At 36.1% G+C, this 20,008-nt stretch overlaps 2 protein-coding genes across 3 annotated transcripts; one reads left to right on the top strand and one right to left on the bottom strand.

Moving 5' to 3' along the window:
* Positions 1-1,366: 1,366 nt before the first annotated feature.
* On the top strand, positions 1,367-7,395 carry LOC109079465 (homeobox protein EMX1-like). Its single transcript, XM_019094615.2, has 3 exons — positions 1,367-1,966; positions 3,861-4,045; positions 5,674-7,395. Exons 1-3 carry the CDS (start codon positions 1,624-1,626, stop codon positions 5,839-5,841), a joined length of 696 nt encoding a protein of 231 aa, XP_018950160.1. The 5' UTR covers positions 1,367-1,623; the 3' UTR covers positions 5,842-7,395.
* A 2,095-nt stretch (positions 7,396-9,490) lies between these two features.
* On the bottom strand, positions 9,491-18,914 carry LOC109079443 (sideroflexin-5-like). Of its 2 annotated transcripts, XM_019094594.2 has the most exons (12): positions 18,888-18,914; positions 18,378-18,404; positions 18,074-18,128; positions 17,531-17,556; positions 17,376-17,429; positions 17,217-17,291; positions 16,708-16,773; positions 15,214-15,304; positions 13,419-13,534; positions 13,231-13,316; positions 10,542-10,652; positions 9,491-9,718 (listed from the first exon to the last, which is right to left on the bottom strand). In XM_019094594.2, exons 1-12 carry the CDS (start codon positions 18,897-18,899, stop codon positions 9,634-9,636), a joined length of 804 nt encoding a protein of 267 aa, XP_018950139.1. In that variant the 5' UTR covers positions 18,900-18,914; the 3' UTR covers positions 9,491-9,633. The 2 variants fall into 2 exon arrangements, with proteins under 2 accessions (XP_018950139.1, XP_018950138.1); XM_019094593.2 differs by lacking the exons at positions 18,378-18,404; positions 18,888-18,914 and having other exon boundaries at positions 9,491-9,720; positions 10,544-10,652.
* Between the last annotated feature and the right edge of the window lie 1,094 nt (positions 18,915-20,008).

The following is a 20,008-nucleotide window of genomic DNA, read 5'->3' as shown; positions in this document are numbered from 1 at the left end:
GTATGTGTGTGTATATATATATATGTGTGTGTATATATATGTATATATATATATATATATATATATATATATATATAAATATTAATACTATAATTAATAAAAAATAGTTTTAAATAAAAAATAAATATTATAATTTAATTAAAGCATGACTGTGCGCATTCACGGGTTTTTGCTTTCTAAAATTGACGCTCAACATGTTGTTCTGCACTCTGTAATGATTTTCTAATGCGCACTGGAGTTAACGAGCCTGTCAAACATTTAGTCTAATCATTAGCTTTAAAAACACAACATAAAACGGTTGCTGAACAGCCCCACAAGATAATACATCGGCCTGTAAATTAATAGCGAGGCAGTCGTGAGCTATAGCTTGAAGCCCTCCTCGCAATGCCTGCACAACTCTTATCAAACACTGAGATGGAATATGTTCAATAATTTACCCGCTCAGTCGTGTAGACCTCATAATGCCGTCTTGTGGGCAGTCCGCTGACCGGCTGAGTGATCGGAAACAGGTGCAGGCGGCCTGGCCTGCCATGAGATGTTATCAATGTGCAGTTCTGGAAATCACGCAGTGAAACAAGTTAATACGTTACTGCGGAAACGGGTCAGCGACTCCTCGTTATAATCAACAAGCTGGTTAAAAACTAAAAGATGACTGTAATAGGTTTGTATAGACGAAAGAAGTGTCATCGCTTTGACGAATTTAGTTGTACTCGGTGTACATTTCATTAGGCTATGCTCTGAAACTCCTCATCAAATTTTGCACGTTATAAAAGGTGGATGGAAAATGAAATTAAATACTTGAACTAATTTGGTCTTGCCTAACTCTGTAGATGCTACCATAAGATTTCAAATTGAATACGACAGAGATGTTGGTCTGTGGGTTCATTCAATTAAAAAAAAAAAACTTTTAGGCTATTTTTGTTTTCTTGGAAATATTCTTGTTTTTTTGTCGCAAAAAAACAAAGCAATCGAAGCAACAAAAACATTCACGTTTTTACAATTACTGTCGTATTTAAGGTTAGTAGGGCTCACCATCGTCGCTGTATTTATGAATAGCTGAAGAAACGTGACATTTGAATGAAAGGTTAAAAAGCAAACCTCTTTGTCTTAACGAATATAAGGCTGGAATAGACCGCAGATTGTGGTACACCCTGAAGGCTTGCGTATACTGTTGGACGCGTGACAAGGAAAATGGTTTTTGAATATCTACAGCGTAGCTGTAACTGACCTGTTGAAGGCAGCCCCATTGAAGTGAATGATCAAACTAATAGAGTTCATTATCTGACCCAAATGAACGAAGGACCCGCCCACCGCCGGAGCTCTGTGCGCCAAGGGCTTTCATCCAATGAGCGCAGTCTCTCAAATCCAAATCGATGGGTCTCGAGCTTTTATTCTCACTTTTCCTTTTATGATTCATGGACACTCGTGGATCGATGGATTACACAGTATCCTAACTGGCCAAAGTAGGGAATATTAAGGTGTTTTATAGTTAGTTTATATCTGACTTCTCTACAATGTTTTTCTAAAATAGTGCTGCTGACAGAGGTCACTGAAGGAGTTGTGAAAGGACGCGAAGGTGAGCCTCATCTGCTGGACTGGACTGGACTGGCTCCGTCACGGACAATGTTCTCGGCAACGGGAAAGCGTTGTTTTACCATTGAGTCTTTGGTGGCTAAGGAAAGCCCCTTAACACCAGAAGACCCCATTCGCCCTACCGCCCTAAGCTACACGGCGCCTGCTGACAGTTTTCTTAACGGGTATCAAAGCCCCGCAGGCCGCGCGCTCTACCCAAACCCCGAACTGGTGTTTTCGGAGACTGTAAACCATGCACCTCTCAGCATGCACCCACAGCAGCTCGGCAGCACACACCTCCAGCACCCGCACTTCTTTGGCACGCAGCACCGTGAACCACTGAATTTCTATCCGTGGGTCTTAAGGAACAGCTTTTTTGGCCATCGGTTTCAAGGTAAGCAACTGGATATTTGCATCCACCGCGCATTAAACAACCCTTTTCACCTAAATGAAAATAATAAAATAAGCTATGCATATTTAAACGTAGGCTACATGTAGGCTGCTGGAAAAGTAGCCTACATGTAGCCTACGTTTAAATATGCATAGCTTATTTTATTATTTTCATTTAGGTAAAGTAAAAGTAGCCCGTGCTGTGCATTACAGGGCATCGCGTGTGTCTCTGAACTTAACTGACATATATTGCTTGCATAAATGCTCGCTTGCGGCTACAGATTACTTGCCACTGTAGAACGGGAAAACACTGATAGTTGGAGTTCGCATTGGAAAGTAACGCAGAAAACGCTGCAAATGAAAACCACAAATCTATGCTTACAGCTTGCCCTGGGGCGATACTTAAAGCGGGACACGCAGATTTAGACTAGGCTTCCCACGCACAAAAGCACAATGTCATACCTACCAAAATGAATGCATTATGTTCGTATAAGCTTATAATAGCAGGATTGGAGAACAGTTCTGATAACAGTAATTGAATTCAGACTTTCCACCAGTTATTCAAATTTATTCAGCCTTGATGCAGTTCGTGAGCTATTTTCTTATAACGTAAAATTACATTACCTCTATTTTTAGAAGATATTAGATAATCGTTAAAATTTTAAAAAACATATTTTATTAGTTGACAGTTACTTCTTAATTAATTACTATGCTATTACTAATATTATTATTGCCACACTATCGACTTCTTATCACGGTGGAGCTAATGACAGATGACTAGACTGCTCTGATGAACTCGTTACCTCGTCATTATCACAATTTTATTTTCAAAGCTCATTGGATGATTAGTTCTCTTCTGGTGTTGTAGCTGTTGTCTAAAGACTTAACAAACTTATAAAGGTCAAATATTATTAATTGGCTAAAAAGGCAAATAAATTAGCTAACAGTGATAATGACCTTTAAAGAAGAGTCTAAGTTTATGTATAGGCCATTCTTAATAATTAAAAGTATAGGTCATTCTTAATAATTAAAAGTATAGGCCATTCTTAATAATTAAAAGTATAGGTCATTCTTAATAATAATTAATGCAGGATTTTGTTTTGTTAAACGTTTGTAATTGAGAACATTTAAAATCGACGGACCCTGTAATTTTTTGTTTTATAGTCAGTCATCAAGTTAAAGGTTACTTATGCGTAATGGGTGTTAAACTAGGCAAATTACATGGCCATTAATGATAGAAAGTAGAAAAAGTGGCTACAACACAAAGAAAGTGGCTATTGATTTAAATGAATGTTTATATTATTTGGACTTAATATTTTATAGACAAATATTTTGTCAATTGATAGCAATTTCCATGGAAGACTCATATAGAAATATTGTAGGAAACTGTTAATTTTTTTCATCATTTTTCAGTGAGTTGAAAATACATCCCTAAAATATTATTATAAAGTCGTAAAGTCAAACATTTATACCTTTTTTTTTTTTTTTTTTTTTTTTACAGAATTACTTGTCAAGTTCAGACGGGTGTAGATGTAGGCTATAACAACAAAAGCGCCAATATCAAGCTGGAGTGGCATAAGATATACAGTTTATGTTTATTTTAAAATATTCTACAATTATAAAGCATAAAATATAGTTGTAATAATATTTCAACAGTTAGGCTATATAAGTTAAAATAGTCATAAAATCAGGGTAGCTACATTTTCGACACTTTAAAGTCGATAGTTGGTGTTCACATTTGTTGAAATTTATAGGCTAAACGAAGAGACCTTTCACGTGATGCCTACTCGGGCTACAGTTTTCTTCTGTCCCGTGCTGTCTATATCCAGTTTAAACTGCCTACTGTAAAAACTAATTAACATGCCTTTTATTGACTATTATTGTTATTATTATTTCAGGGAACGACGTCTCGCAGGACACGCTGTTACTACACGGACCTTTCGCGAGGAAGCCGAAGCGGATCCGCACCGCGTTCTCGCCCTCTCAGCTGCTGCGCCTGGAGCGAGCCTTCGAGAAGAACCATTATGTGGTCGGAGCCGAACGGAAACAGCTCGCTAACACCCTCAGTCTGTCCGAGACTCAGGTAAGCATTAGCAAACTCGTGCTGCAACACAACAACAACAAAAAAAAAAAATCAGTGTTCCCCATGCACATCGAAAATCTCTTTAGCTAATCATTTTAAAATCACAAAAGTAAAATGGTCTTCGTATACTGTTTCACACAGCTTATAACAGAAAAAAAACAGACTATAACTAGTTAAAATAATTCCTGTGAAACCAGGAAACGTTAGTAAAACAAATTAAATAAAAAACAGACAAATAGCTAATAATAATAATAATAGGCTTAATAGGCCTATGTTTTTAAAGTTATGATTAAATGTTTGATAAAAAAAAAAAAATTGTGCAACGAGTAAGAAACTGACTACTATAATAATGAGACATTTTTTATTTTGAATGATTAATGTTGTACTGACAAGCTGTTGCTGTTGGCCTACATGATAATGTAAACAACACTTGGGCTGCTTGCTAAATCCAGAATCGGGCCAATAGCAGAATAAATCCGAGTCTGAAAGGACGCTGGCTGGCCATGTGTGACTTATTAACTGCGCTCTGTGATATCATTTTATTTTAGGCCAGGAATGAGTTCTAGCCTGCTTGCTTTGCTCAGATAAGTAAGAATAAACCCATTCACCCTGATCAAATGATGTAAATCTCAGTTTGAAAACGTTTTATTTCTGATTGTCATATTGAAGAGAATACATTTTATATGTGTTTACATTTCATTCAAACCCTGGCAAAGTGATTATGCCATACAGCTAAATAAGCGTCAACTGACATGATTTAATATAGGCTAGTATCGCAACATAGCATACTTAATGTGTAAAATCTTACAAAATCTTGTAAACTATAGGCCTATATATAAAAAACTAAAGCAATAATAGAATTAACTGCGCTTTATATATCAACCCCAAGAGAAAGATAATTTTGAAAAAATATTATCCAATACATAGGTTATTTGTGATTTTTTAATTTTTTAATAATTAATTTCTAAGCATATGTTTTGTGTAAACTGATATAGGATTCAGTCAGCATCTCGTGAATTTGTTAAGCGAAGCGCGCAGGAGATCGCTTCAGAAATAAATCAAATAAGAAATAAAGGTAAATCATCGTTTTTTTTCTTCTTCCACTACCGAGGGGTTGTTTTTGGCTATCCTTGGTTTCCCTAAATGCGAATATTTATGGCGGTATGCATAGACTGCTCTTTTAAAATGTGTGAAATGTAAACCGTTATTGAAAGAAAAAAAATAAACAAACAAAAAACAATCAAATGCATTAAATTCATATACTATATCTTTGCAAGATCTGTTAGTAAATGTATTTGAATTAATTTAAAATGTATAACTTAATCGTGTTTGTTTGGATCTCTTCTGATATGCAACAAAGTTGGTTCTGATATGCAACAAAAATGGAATAAGGGTAAAATGGATTAAAAAAAGCAACAGAATCAACTGAATGTCTTGTAGGCACCGCGTGTCATCTGTGGCGTTAAAATGGTTCGATTAGAACACAAATGCGTTTGAACTGTAATCACAATATGTCTTGTTTTACCATTGGTAATGACCAACAGCTTAAACTGTCAACCTAGTTATTTATAGCCTATACTCACCAAAACCTTCATGGCACTGATGTCCTGGTCTTCTGCTCCCCTCAGGTGAAAGTGTGGTTCCAGAACCGCAGGACCAAGTATAAGCGACAGAAGCTGGAGGAAGAGGGCCCGGAGTGCACACAGAAGAAGAAGGGAAACCACCACATTAACCGCTGGAGAATTGCCACCAAACAGGCTGGATCTGAGGACATAGATGTCATGTCTGACGCCTAAGACCAACCTAAACCCTACCCAAATGAACACACAAGACCAAGAAAAGCACTATTTATTTAATGTTATTAGTCATGATATCTCAGATTCTAAACCTAACTGTAGAGAACCTGACCACTTGAATGTGGTGATTGTGAATTAAGGATGAATTAAACAGGTCAGCAATTAATCTACCACCAGGACTGAACACTATAGTTTTTTAACATACCTCTGCTGGAATTATCCAGTGTTTGAGACATGCATCACCTTTAAGATGTCTTTCTCTCGCTATTTTTTATTTTATTTTATTTTATTGGAAGAAATTATATTTAAAACTAACAATGAAGTTAATTTTCACAAGTCAATATTTTTAATTCTGATTATTTTGTTGTTTCTTTGTATAGTCGGTTACTAAACTGGACATTTTTTATTAATTTCAACATGATGTTGCTAAATTCATCAAAAAAAAAAAAGAGAAGAAGTTGTTCCAAATGCTTTAAAACATGCTGATGAAATTGGTGTCAGCTTTTGGTAATTACAGCTACTAGATTGAAATAAGGTTAAGTGATGTGAGGAATCAGTTTACCAGCCAGTTTTAACTTGACCACCCTGTACCCACAGCATAGAGGCAAGGGTGTATGTGTCTGTAAATAATGGTCTCTGTATCTAAAGGAGTGTAGGAATTGGTGTTAGAGTGCTCGAGTGTAACAGGATGAGTGTGTGCATGTGTGTGTGCACGCGTGTGTGAGTGATTTGCATGATGTCATTTGGTAGGCTGACTGGTAAAAACAGGCTGATGTATGCTGGTTTCTCTGTAACAGCTCCTTGAGTTACAAACTAAAGCGAATGTTTGCCAATTTACACATTAGCTTCTTTATAGTGTTCCTTCATCTCATTTTCAAGCAAAACATGATCAGAAATGTCCATAATTAATAAAGATGTCTCAGAGACAAGCAGCTCACACGAAAAATAATTTACCCCTTTTTTTTTGCACACACACACACACAGCCAGCAATTTCCTCTCATCTCACCATGCTAACTTCCTGTCAAAAGAAACCGAGGAAGACTGTGTTATATGAAGGTGACCTTTCATCTCAACATTTGACCCTGAGCCTGCAGTGTGAGCAAGGGTTGTGAGAGTGAAAAGCACAGATTGATGACACCTGAGTATCACTGTCAAGTACGACAAGAGCGTATTGAGACAGAAGGCGAAAAAGATTGTTTTGGTGAGTTTGTTTTGATGCTATCAGATATCCAATCCTGGGTGCAGGTGCACACATCACATCCTCTGTCGCTTTACATTGCACATTCCATGCATTCCCTAAGAGCACTCTTTCCTCTCTGAAAAAGGAAAGACACTGAGAAATAGATGGGCGTTTGTTAATGCATGTGAAAGAGTAAGAACTTTCCAAATGCGCATTTCTTTTTGTGAGACTGTACAAACTGTAGCTGCACAGTTTTAGTGAAAATGATCTTAATTTGAATGATAAAAGACTAAATATGTGACAATAAAAACATGTTAATTGTTTAATGGCAAGTACCTTTACTATATATGAGCTAATGTGAGACTTCATTAAATTTTACAGTAAAATATGGTTACATGAAGTCATCTCATAATTTACAGTGAAAAAGAATAGAATTCTGTGACATTTCACATTCATAGGTTTTCATTGAAAATTAACTGTTTGTTTAACTCTATATGAGTTTTGTCTTATCATTTATGTACATTAGGGTTTTATATGCTATATCTTATGCTGTTAAATTATTATTTGTTATTTTATTGATATGGGTTAACATTATGGTGTGCATCTTTCTATACATTAATATTTACCTTAGCATATGGAAAAGCTACTTGTGATGAACTTTGATTCATTATGTGGCTAAAAATTACCCGTTTTTAAGATATTTGTCAGTATATTGTAAAGGTATACAGATTTTAGTAATTTGGTACATTAACATTATTTCAGTTGAATATACTTTTTTTAAAATGTAAATTTAAGTTCAATTAATAAAACTTGCTTACACCAAATTTTTCATGATAAAATGCTTGCAACCACATCTGCAGGGTTTTTTTTACAGCAGTTTATTTTAAGCAATTTCATTTAAGCATGTAATGGTGTAATGGAGAACCTATGGTAGGTAAAGAGAAGCTTGTTGATGTAGAGTGGCGCTCTAGTGGAACATACTTGGCTGCTTGTTTTGAAAGGTACCTCAATGACTTTTGAGTTAACAAACTATTATATCAAATCACCAGCAATTTTTTTGTTGCATACTGAATCAGTTGCATTGGAAACATTTATCTTGTAACAAATTACTGAATATATGACTGTCATTACAAGTGTATTACAGTGAGCAGTGCATGTACTTCAAGTAATTATACCAACACTGGAACAAAATTCCAGAATTTTCAAATTTCTGTTTTCTCTGAATATGAGAATAGTTGAGCCAGACCCGTCTGTCACAGGACAGATCAGTTTCATAGTTCTGATTTTAGTCCATACTGACCAATTGTTTAGCCTTTATAGGATAGTTTTATGCTCACATGAACACCCATTCTCATTTTCATGTAAATTAAAGAATTGAAAACAAATTTTCTCTTGATTTTGAAATTAAAGCAAAAGCTGGCAAAAGGGAAAGTAAAAGCACTAATCTTACCCTCATTAATGCGATCATGTGCATGTTGTGCAACTGTGTATGGCAGTCCTGCACGGTTAATGATTCTACATGCGGCTTCATGTCATGTCTCTCCTCACTGCTGCCCACTGTGATCAGTTCCCGTGACAACCAGGTAGAAAAACCCACAGGTCTATTCCCTCATTCTAGCGATGGATCTAGCGATAAAATATAAGTTTACAGGAATCATTTTACAGCCCAACCAAAGGAACTCAAACACATCCAAATAAAAGCAGAGATACAATCATCTAAAAACACCAGAACAAATGGATAGAAAAAGAAGAAAGCAGGAATTGCACAAATGTGTACATTGTTACCATTCATTAACTATGATAAGGATTTCTGTGTATTTTCTTGAACCAATCAAAATAGAAAAGCATTTGATTTTAGTGTATATTTTTTTGTGTCTGCTTTCTGCAGTGTGCAAATAAAAAAGGAAACCAATGTCAAAAAATGGGGGAAAAAATCATTGTAGATAAAATCTGAGTGAGGGCAGTTATTACTGACCTATATAAAACAGTTGCAGAATAATGTTTCTGTATACACACACTTTAGATTATTACAGTGGATGAATATAAAATAATAATACATAATAAAATATAATGATAATGACAGGTCTACAGAAATGCAACAAATAAGGTTTAAGTAATAGAGATCATAACTTATATAGAATATATAAGCTATACATCTTTTCCATATGGGAATTACTGGTAATTCATTATTATTATTTAATTCCTATTCAATTTGAGCATGATTTGGGGTTTGTAAATGACTTTTTAGGAAATAACACAAAGGGATTCTGTGTAAAAATATGATGGTTTATTTATTGTTTTACACTAATTACCTTGTAAACATTTATTTTTTGTGATTTGTAGTCAGTTAATACAAAAATGTTTGAATGGGAAGACTGATAATTATGTAAATGTAAAGTATGTCACAGGGAAATTCAAAAGAACACTGCTGTAAATATCCTGAAATCCTCTATTTGCAACCTCCACGTTCAAGTACATAGAAAAAGGATGATTAGCGCTGGTGTGAGTCTGTCTCTGTGTGTGGTTGAGAGAGGATTCACATTCATACACAGCAGGAATAATCCAGTGAGATGCAATCAACATTTCTAATGACGCTTTGCATTTTGAATGGTTAAAGACCCTTATTGTAGGTCAGGATCTTGCACTCTGTTGCAGCAGCGATCTCTGGCTCTAGCTCTGACACGTGGATCTGAGAGACAGAAAGCAGGTGCGGTCAAAATATCACAAGAGGCAAATACACGCTAATAACCATATATGTGGTCAGCATTTATAGCTTTGTTAATACTTTATTACCTCTAACTATTGGGTTCATTTAATTTACCCTTAGTGGTAATAGAAGTGCCAGGAAAAGATTGTAACAAAATTTCATCGCATATGATTCTGCTGTTTTGATTACGGAGTCTTTTTATTTTTATACTGACATTAAGATTCCGATCTTTTGGCTACAGTGAAATAACCACTCACAGCAATCATTAAGTCATTAAGATGTTTCAAATGTTTCATCAGATGAGAATTAAAAGTGTGCCATATCTTTCCAGCCTCGAGCATTTTTCACAGTCAAAACTGACACTTCAGCCATCATAAAAAGCTAAAATGAAGCAGCGAGCACTGGTAAATATCCAAACCAGGGCCAAAACTTGCAATATTTTGCTCAGAAACAGATGGCAATGAGTGTGTGAGTGTGTGAGGCAGAATCTGAAACAGACATCCTGTGGGGTGTGAAAAGGTGGGGGGGACAGGAGTGGAGTTTTTTGGGAGCGTTCGTCTGGAACCCTCGGAAAAGTGTAAAGAGGGAGCGAGAGAGTGAGAGGAGAGGAGGAGGGGAGGGGTGGGAGAGGAATAGAAGTAGTTGGCAGCACATATGTCTGCAGTTCAGTAACCATATGGATGAACAGCTTAATAAACACCATTTTAAACCATAACCGTCTTCATGGCAGACAAAGAGAAGGGACGGAGGGAAAGTGAGAGGGAGAGTGCGAGCGGATGGAGGGAGGCATGTGCGAGTGCTCACCTGACTGTTTTTGGGGGAACAGGCTGATGGCAACAGGCAGCGCTAGGCCGAACGCACAGACACACACCATGCTGTGAACAGGCAGCCCAAGACGAGGGTGCTTCTGCAGCAGAGGGAGCCTAACGTACAAACAGCCACAAAAATACATTATTTGTGCATTATTGGCAGAACGCACCAAAACCGGGAGCATTCCCGCCATTTTTATTATTATATGTGCTTGCTGATACTTTCGAACTGCTGTACGTGATTGCTCTCTGACACCTCCCCCTCCCTCCCTGGCCTCAGTGCGTGTGGGGGGTTGTGGGATAGCGTGCTCTGCAGGAGTCCTCCAGAGCAGTCCTGCTTTAATGAAGGCAGCTACTGCCTAATGATGACTTCATCAACACATACGCATGATGAGCTTTAATTAGCTACCAGAATCTCTCTCTCTCTGTGTGTGTATGTGTATGTTTGGGAGAGAAATGGAACGGGGGAAAGGATCAAAGTATGTTAAAGACCTTTTATCATGTCCATCAACTGCTCTAAATAAACCAACACACATCCATCACTGTTCCATGAAGAGGTCAAAGCTGAACTGAAGTGACATATAGTAAACATCACCTTTAAATGAAACGTATCCTATGGTATTAGGGATGCACAATATTTGCTTTCATGTTATGACCAATAACTAGTAAATGGCAGATATTACAATTTTATAAAAAAATAATATAGAAATTAACACTAAAAAACTGAAATCCATTTAAAATGCTACAAACACATTTAGCTTACAAAATCTTAAAAATTGCTTAAGATTACAATTATAAGTGTTTTTGAAGATTAACCTTAAGTGGGCATTAGATGGCAAAAGTAATCTAAATATAAAAATAGAGTAAAAAGGGATTCTAAACCTAATCAGACAATTTTTGGTAACACTTTACCTGAAGCCTGTATGTATAATGCATTTTAAAGGTAATGCAATATATATTTTGATAATTAATTGTAACCAACATTAAAATGCATTATAATATTTGCAGTTTCCTTGTTACATCTGAAATTGGTAGTTTGTCAAGTACTTTAATGCATTCAAATTTCTAAAGATGCAACAATGAATTGATAAGTATTATAATGTATTATAATATTATATTTACAATTATTCATGAGATAAAGCAATGCATTTTAAGGTACATTTGAAGGCATAATTAATGCATAAAAAATATGTTTATAATGCACTATATCAATGCTTCAAGTAAAGTGTTTCCAATTTTTTATATTCAAAAAAAATTTTTTTTTTGAAAATATTGATACAGTACAAATCCCTACATGACTTGTTGGCAGTTAATCCCTATAAGAATAACATCTGTAAGAAGTAATTAAGTTCATAAATGTCAATTTTTTTTATTATTATTATTTTTAAAAATTATCGGCAAATAAGCACAGTAGTTATATTTATTTGCTTGGTTATGTCTAAAGCTTAAATTTAAATAATTTTTTTTTTAAATTACATTTACTTAAAATTTCCTGTAGATTATTTCATGTGACACTGTTGTTTTCCTACTTTAATGCAAAAACACCAACACTGACTGTTCAGCAAAGCAGCTGTCTTCGTTTTTGGACACAGCTAGAGTGACAGTTGAAAGGTTTAAGCACCACACATATATCACACAGATTCCTCTCAGCGCTCTAATTAATCAAGGATAGCCCTGGCCCTCAGCCCCACCCTCAAAGCAGTGACCCTCCTGCAGCCCTGTTCTTGCTCCATTGAGAGCCAGTGAGGGTGAGCTGACAGGCAGCATAGCAGAGGACAACTCACCATTTACTCCCGCTCACACACAGACACACACCTACACACACACATAGCTGCACACACCTGCGAATCAGAGCAGGAAGAATTTGAGGAGGTTGCGACATAGTCTATCAATCATAAAACCCATCGAATTCTGATGAATTTTATAAAAGGAATGGAATGTGAAAAAGACTGGAAAGTTCATAAAAAATGTTTTTCCTAAAATTTCATTCTTAACTAAAGTTTAAAAGCAAGAAAAACAGGTTTTAAGGTGGACTTTTGTACTCCAATGCCACACAGGATGGCTAGACAGATTTTAAATACATTTTGTCATCATAATAAATGTGTATCATTTCTTTTCCTCAGTGAACCACAAAAGGAAACCGTGCAAACATTTTGGGGTTGGTAAGATTAATTAATGTTTTTGAACGAAAGCTACATTTATTTGATCATAAATACAGTAAAAGCAGTAATATTGTGATATATATATATATATATATATATATATATATATATATATATATATATATATATATATATATATATATATATTATAAAAGGACATTTATTCCTGTGATTGTATAGCTGAATTTTCAGCAGCCATCGCTCCAGTTTTCAGTGTCATATGATCCTTCAGAAATGATCAAATTCTTTGTCAAATGTCTTTACTGCCACTTTTGATCCATTTAATGCTTCCTTGCTGAATACAAAAGTATTAATTTCTTTCAAAGAAAAAAATCTTGAACTGAACTGAACTACTTTTGGGTGAACTATTCCTTTAAACACATACAAAAAGTTGTGATCACATCAAAGTAAAATACTAATATACCAGGACATATGGTGCATATGGGTGTGTGATTTCTTCGGTAAACTGTGTGATGGTGCTGTAAAAATAACTCAAGTCTGAAATGTCAAATTCACAGAAATCCTCTGACCTCTCCAGCGTAGCCATTATTAAAGATGGCAGCAAGAGAACAGGCATGGGCAGCACGACACGTGTCAGGGATGTCTCCATCAGAGCCTGAACACAAAGACATTTATCAGATCAGAACTCACAATAGGACTGCACAAAAGCTGACAGTAACCTTTCACCTTACACATGGAATTGGATCCACATACTCACATGCCTGGCAGCAATATTTGAGGTGCCCACCACATTGCCTTTGTCGTCCAGTACGCTGATGCCCTCTGACAGCTCAGTGTGGCACATCAGCAAAACATTACACACGTTGGCACTTGCTAAATGAAGGGAGAGCTGCAGTTAGAAAACAAGACAATCACAAAAAAATTCCATCTGATTCCCAACGTTTCCTTATTTGTATCCAGTAAGAGAGAATCATGAGAATAGTAAAATGCACATGCAAGCAGATTACAATCTCTCTCTCTCTCACATACACACATCCTACATACATACATAATTATATATACATTTTCTGAAAATAAAAATGGTTGTACCTCGACATGCAAACAGTTTTTAGCATTAAAAATCTGTATCACTTCTAAATATGTGGTCACATCACAAATACTATAGACAGTTTGCTAGATGGTGGGTGACACATCTTTCACATCTCCCATGTTATATATAATAAAAATACTACAGAACGAACAGAATACAATAGTAATAATCTGTCAGAGAGTCACCGCCTGTGAATATTACATTAAAAGCAATCAACACTGGAAACCATTCTTGATCTGGAATGTTGGCGCTAAGAGGGGTTAACTGGATATAAAACAAATAGTTTCATATGGTCATGTCAAAGTGCACACGTCAATTACAAGCAGAAAAATGATTAGAATAATGATTTACTTCCTGGCATTATCATCTGTGGCATGTGGTGAGATTAGTGTGGGTGTGTGTGAGAGAGAGAAATAAAGAGAGCCTGAAGCATTTTTAATTTACAGGCCGTGTGTTGTGAGTTATCAGTGTTCAGTGCTGTAGTGTTGTGGGGCTGAGTTAATTGGCTGAGTAAACAGCTATTCACCTCTGAGGGGTTCAGACCCAGGCCAATTAAACACACACACACACACACAGAATCAAAAATGGAGAACAAAGAAACAAACAAACACATACTAAATTTTATATGAAGGAGGTCATCCTGGTTTAGGTCGTCCGATCTTAAACAAAATCTTTAAATATCTTTATAAAGGTTCTAAATTCAAGATGTCCTTTTGAGTTTAAATTTGAATTTGACTTAAAATGTATATAAATGCTAATCCGAAATAAAATCAAAGGCAAATTTCGAACACTTTGTCTCCACTGCGTTCCATTAGCTGCTTTTAACTGCCTTTTATAACTAAAACACTAAAACAACAACAACAATAACATGGCAGCCTGGAGACAGGGAACTCAGTGTTAACAATGAGAGCACTTTAGGCCTAATTAACCAATTAGAGAGTGGCAGCCGAGAGCTAACAAGGTCCCGTTACCCCAGCCCAGAGAGGTGAGGGGGAACCTGCTGATTTAATTAAAGGGGAGGGGAAAGAAAACAATTTAATTACAGCCAAGCATTCCCAAGGCATTGTGGGACAGTCTCCCTCAGCCCCTCTGGACCTGTTTGAGCCTCAGAACGCTAATGGAACACTGAGATAATATTTCAGCAGCAGCTCCCTCTGACAACAGGATCAGTCAAAACACAACATGTTAATACATAACAATAAACAAACGCTTGCAGTTTAATGAAAGTCTGAACAAATGCTCATTTACAAATACAAAAGACAGCAAAAGAGCTGACTGAAAACTGTATGCATTAATTAATTTTGTGCATTACTCAATCGTTTTATGCTTTAATAATCAGCAATTTAGCAAGACCGCATGACAGGATGCTTGATTTCTGTCATAAACACAACAGGGCAGATTAAGAAGTGCATGCCAGGAAATCAACACATACATAAACCTGCTGTTGCACACATGCACATACCAACGGCAGGTAACGGGATGAACCTCTGGACCAGGATTCTTATAGCTGGACTGAAATGCTCAGCTCTTTTAATAAGAAGATTCAGCCCCACCTGTGTAAACATACAATTACATTTAATTTCACTATTTACTTAAAATAAAATAAAATAAAAGTTTTCAAAATAAACATTTATACACGCACACACTGTTCAAAAGGTTGATGTCAATAATATTTTTTCTTTTAAAGAAATTCATATTTTTATTCTATTCAGAAAGGACATGCAACTATCAAAAGGGACAGTAAAAACATTTATAATGTTACAAAAGATTTCTATTTCAAATAAATGCTTAACATTAAAAATTTATCAGCTGCCACAAAACAAATGTATCACTGTTTCCATACAAATATTAACCAGCATAACTGTTTTCAACACTGATAAAAATGTATTTATATATATATATATATATATATATATATATATATATATATATATACATAAAATAAGTGGATAAAAATAATATATATATAAATAATACATAAAAAGTTTGGAGTCTGTAAAATGTTTTAATGTTTTTGTAAGAAGTATCATGTGCTTCACTGTCACATAATGAAGACTGGAGTAAAGGCTACTGAAAATTCAGCTATATAAATGACATTTTCAAATATATTAAAATAGCGCGACAAATTTACATGTGTGGAGCATTCACATTTCCCACTGTGCCACAGATCTGACTTTATATTACACCCATCTGTCCAGAGAGTGACATCTCACATAGTCATAGAGCATGACAGTTCCATGTTTATAAGATCTGTCCTGAAATTAATCTCAAATGAAATCTGATCGCTAGCCTAGTAAAAATGAAATATTAAACTGATCTAATATAATAAATATAACCCATGAAGTCAAAAACATAATGGTTACAATACACATTTGTTTTCATAGTGACCTTAAAAACACATAACTCCCAGTGGGCTTCATGACAGGTCATGACAGGCTAAGTTGTTTCTAGTCTTGCCTTGTGAGCCTCTGGTCATCTCTATGAGCTCCAGTTAAAGGCCGTCTAACAAACATCTGAGAACCAAACCCATTCACAGCCCTCCCCTTCCCAGCAGGGGTCTTCAGAGGGATTGTAGTTTTAATTAGTGCCCCCCTCCCATATTTCTCACAGGCATGGGGCCATTTGTAGTTGTCGTCACCATGGTTCTGCTTGTCATGCCCCTGGGCATCAAACTGCCACCCAGCAGGGCAGCTAATTGGCTCTAGAGGACACAGGGGGCGTGACTAGAAGAATATGCAATTCAGCAATGTGAAATACAGCAAAGGGCTCTCATTTGATGCTATCAGCCTCCATCAGTTCACTTATTAAATTTAAATTCATAGAATACTAGAAAAGTCATGAATAATATTTTTCTCTGTTAGCGTGAAATGGCAATTCCAAAATTAAATGATTAAAAGAGAATTCTTTCTACACATCAAATTACATAATACAGTTTTTTGTATGCATGTGAACTCACTGCAATAGTAACGGCACTGCTGACTGCACCAAGGTAACCCTGGAAAAACTTTGACATTGGTGTGGGCTGCAAAAAATAAATAATAATAATAATAATTTGGTAAAATAAATTCATATGATATATTTAACAACACTTTCTATGATGCCTGTATATATAATGCATTATATGTGCAGTCTTATTCATTATAAAGCATGCATAACATCTTACAAAAAAAGGTAACACTTTACAATCAAGTCTTATTTTTTAACATGAGTTAAAGTATTAGTCAACATTAAATAATCTTTTGTTGATCAGAGCATATTTTCTGCAAAATGTAAAAGCCAGTGGAAAAAATCTGTTGGGTTTTTGTCGAGGGAACCAGGGTGATGTTAACTTCTGTGTTGGCCTACAAAAATGCATCATCCCTGCAAGGCTCTATTTTTCTTTTCATTACTTTTTAATGATAATTTTACATTATATGTGAACATGAAATATGCCATGCCATCACCATATGTACCGGTCAAAATGACAATGCTTATATACCACATCTGAGTTGCATTACGGTTGCAGTAGTTGACACAGGCGTTATTGCTCTGGCTCTGCCACTGGGAGAAAGACAGTGAGACCGAGTTCATAGTAAACAGAGCTTAGACTGATATTTTATCTGTAAAGACCAGAAAAACACATACCTGCCAGAAGATGGTGGAAGCAAATGTCTGATTGGGTAAAAGAAGGCCCACAACCTATAAATGGAGGAGTAATTTATAAGAAGTGATTTTTTGAAGTTTACATTCGTAGGCCTGGACAAGAAGGAAAAGTTGAATATCTTTTCAAAATGACCAACCACTGGAGTACCAAAGGGCACAGAATCTGAAAAGAAAAGGAGAAACACGCCAACACAAAGAAAATGAAGAAGATGATGAACCCTTGATCCAATAATGGAGAATAGGCTGAATCAGGTCACAGAAGTACATTTCATGTCATGTTTGGTTTAATGATCAGGATTATAGACTCTCATTTGACATTATGACTTTATTACTGACCTTTAATGCATTAATAAAATCCTCATTACTCATAAAAGATAGCATGGTTCAGAGGTAGCCATCATTATTGTCAGGCAGGTCTCTCCCAATCTGTTCTCTCTTTAAATAGTGGTGTTAACAGAAGACTAAAATACTCCTATTTCTGAGTGGCCCAACAACACTTCCAGACAGCAGGAGGGAGAGGGTTTAATCAGAGCCCAGCTGAGTGTGACCTTTGCCAACAGATCGGTCCAGAGAGACCCCCTACCACCAAACTCCAGTCTCCAGAGCTGGTAACAAGCAGAAAACTGCCTACCACCCATGACACACACACATACACACTGAAAACACACTCACACCCTTACCTGACATGCGAAAGGGCATGGGGATCTTCTCTCCTGTGTCTGGATGGATGGTGGCCTGAGGACATAATGAATCCACAGACAGCAGACAGGATGAAGAGGAGGAAACGAGAGAGAATAAGAGGTGAGAGCGAGCTGATGGGAGAATTATCATGCTGAGGTTAGCTGTAATTCTCCTCTCATTACACCGCTATACAGAACTACAGCTTGTGAGTGCGACACACTGCGCACGTAGATGTTGAGTGATTCGAGCAGGTTCTTTCATCATAGCAACCTGTAAAAGGCTTTCAACGCTGTTCACACTCACCTGTTTAATCTTCTGTGCCTCCCAAAGCTATTGTGAAAAACAGAGAAACATGCAAAAGAGGGAAATGTTTACAAGTATTTCATCCTCACTTTGCTTTTGTTGTGTAACTAAAGTTACCAAGAAAACTGAAGTTCTTTACACAACACATGTGAATTTTGATTGAAATTTGAGTGGCTGATGCTTGTTCCTCTGCCCACATATCCGTTAGCTAAGCTTTAAAAAGGCTCTTTATAGACATCTGTGGTTCCATGAAGAACTTTGAACATCAATGGAATCTATTTGTCGAATATATTAATGGTATCCATTCCACTACAGGTTTATATAATGGAAAAAGGTTCTTTATATTATTAAAATGGTCTTCACACTATGGAAAAAAATTTTATTTTCAAAACTGTTCACTGAAATGTTCTTTGGTGAATCAAAAATTGTTCTCCTAGATGCTTACTGAAAAAAGTGTAGCAAACATGACACAGTGAGGGTTTCCAAATTAACTTTTAATGGTCCCCAAACATACCTGCACATTAGTCACAGAGGCAAAGATCCATTTTTGAACTGATTCAAGAGATTCATACCTTCATTAAAACGTTTCTAAAAAATAAAATAGAAAACAGCATTCACATACAAACTATCAAATCATTTGAGGTTTACATTTCAAAAGACTCTTGCTTACCTCGAGCTATACAAAGAGCTATACTTTTACTAGTATAGTGGAGATCTTTAACTGTTTAACATGGCATTGTTTGGTTAAGTTATTCGGCATCATATTTTAAAATGACAATGACAAAAAATTAGATACTTGTCTCAATTTATATGTATCTATACCTACCCATGTTGTATAAACTAAATTAACTTCACTTGTGCTATTCGTTGGTTAATATTATGCTTGTCACTTTATTTATTCATTTGTGTCTGTGCAAATGATGATTTCCCCCTAAAGAATCTCATGAATTCCTAAAATACTAAGTTACTTCTTGTCTTGAAGGTCAGGTCTGTGTGGAACAAGAACAGTTCAGTTCCGTGATTAAAAATAACCATGATTATTAATCATATGTTCACGATTTCCTTAAATGATTCGCCAAATGACTTCTGGGGTACCAGAAACTTTCTCCAGACGCGGGAGTCAGCTGCTGATGCAGACTCTGACACCAGGGCAAAGCCAGTTGTTGTCGCGCGCCAGGTGTGTCCGCCTCATTATGCGCGCGCACCAACTGTCTGCTGGCTGATCTGTAGACCTAAAAAGTTCTTCCAACGCAATTAAAATGTTCAAACGTGTGTGTGCAAGGAGGAATGCAAGATTCAAAAGCAGCACGCAACATATTCTGTTTATCACGTCTAACAGACGGTCCTCTGCACATATGAAGGACGGTACCGCTGGAGCAATAACACCAGATGTGAATTATCTGTATTAAATAAATAAATGAATGAATAAATAACGTATATCTTCCTTTGAGGTTAAAGTTATTGAGTCACTAATGCATACAAAATGGTTTAAATTGTTTTTTTGACGCAGTGAATGCTCCAGTTTCCACATGTTTTAACAGAGAATAGTGTTGTTAATGAACTAGCTTTGGCACAAAATAGTTTTTAACGACGTTTTATCTCTTCATACTTGATTCTGAAGCTCGAAAATA

Source organism: Cyprinus carpio, chromosome A13 (genome assembly GCF_018340385.1).
Source record: "Cyprinus carpio isolate SPL01 chromosome A13, ASM1834038v1, whole genome shotgun sequence".
Classification (NCBI taxonomy): Eukaryota; Metazoa; Chordata; class Actinopteri; order Cypriniformes; family Cyprinidae; genus Cyprinus; species Cyprinus carpio.
This window is presented reverse-complemented; position numbering and strand designations above follow the sequence as displayed.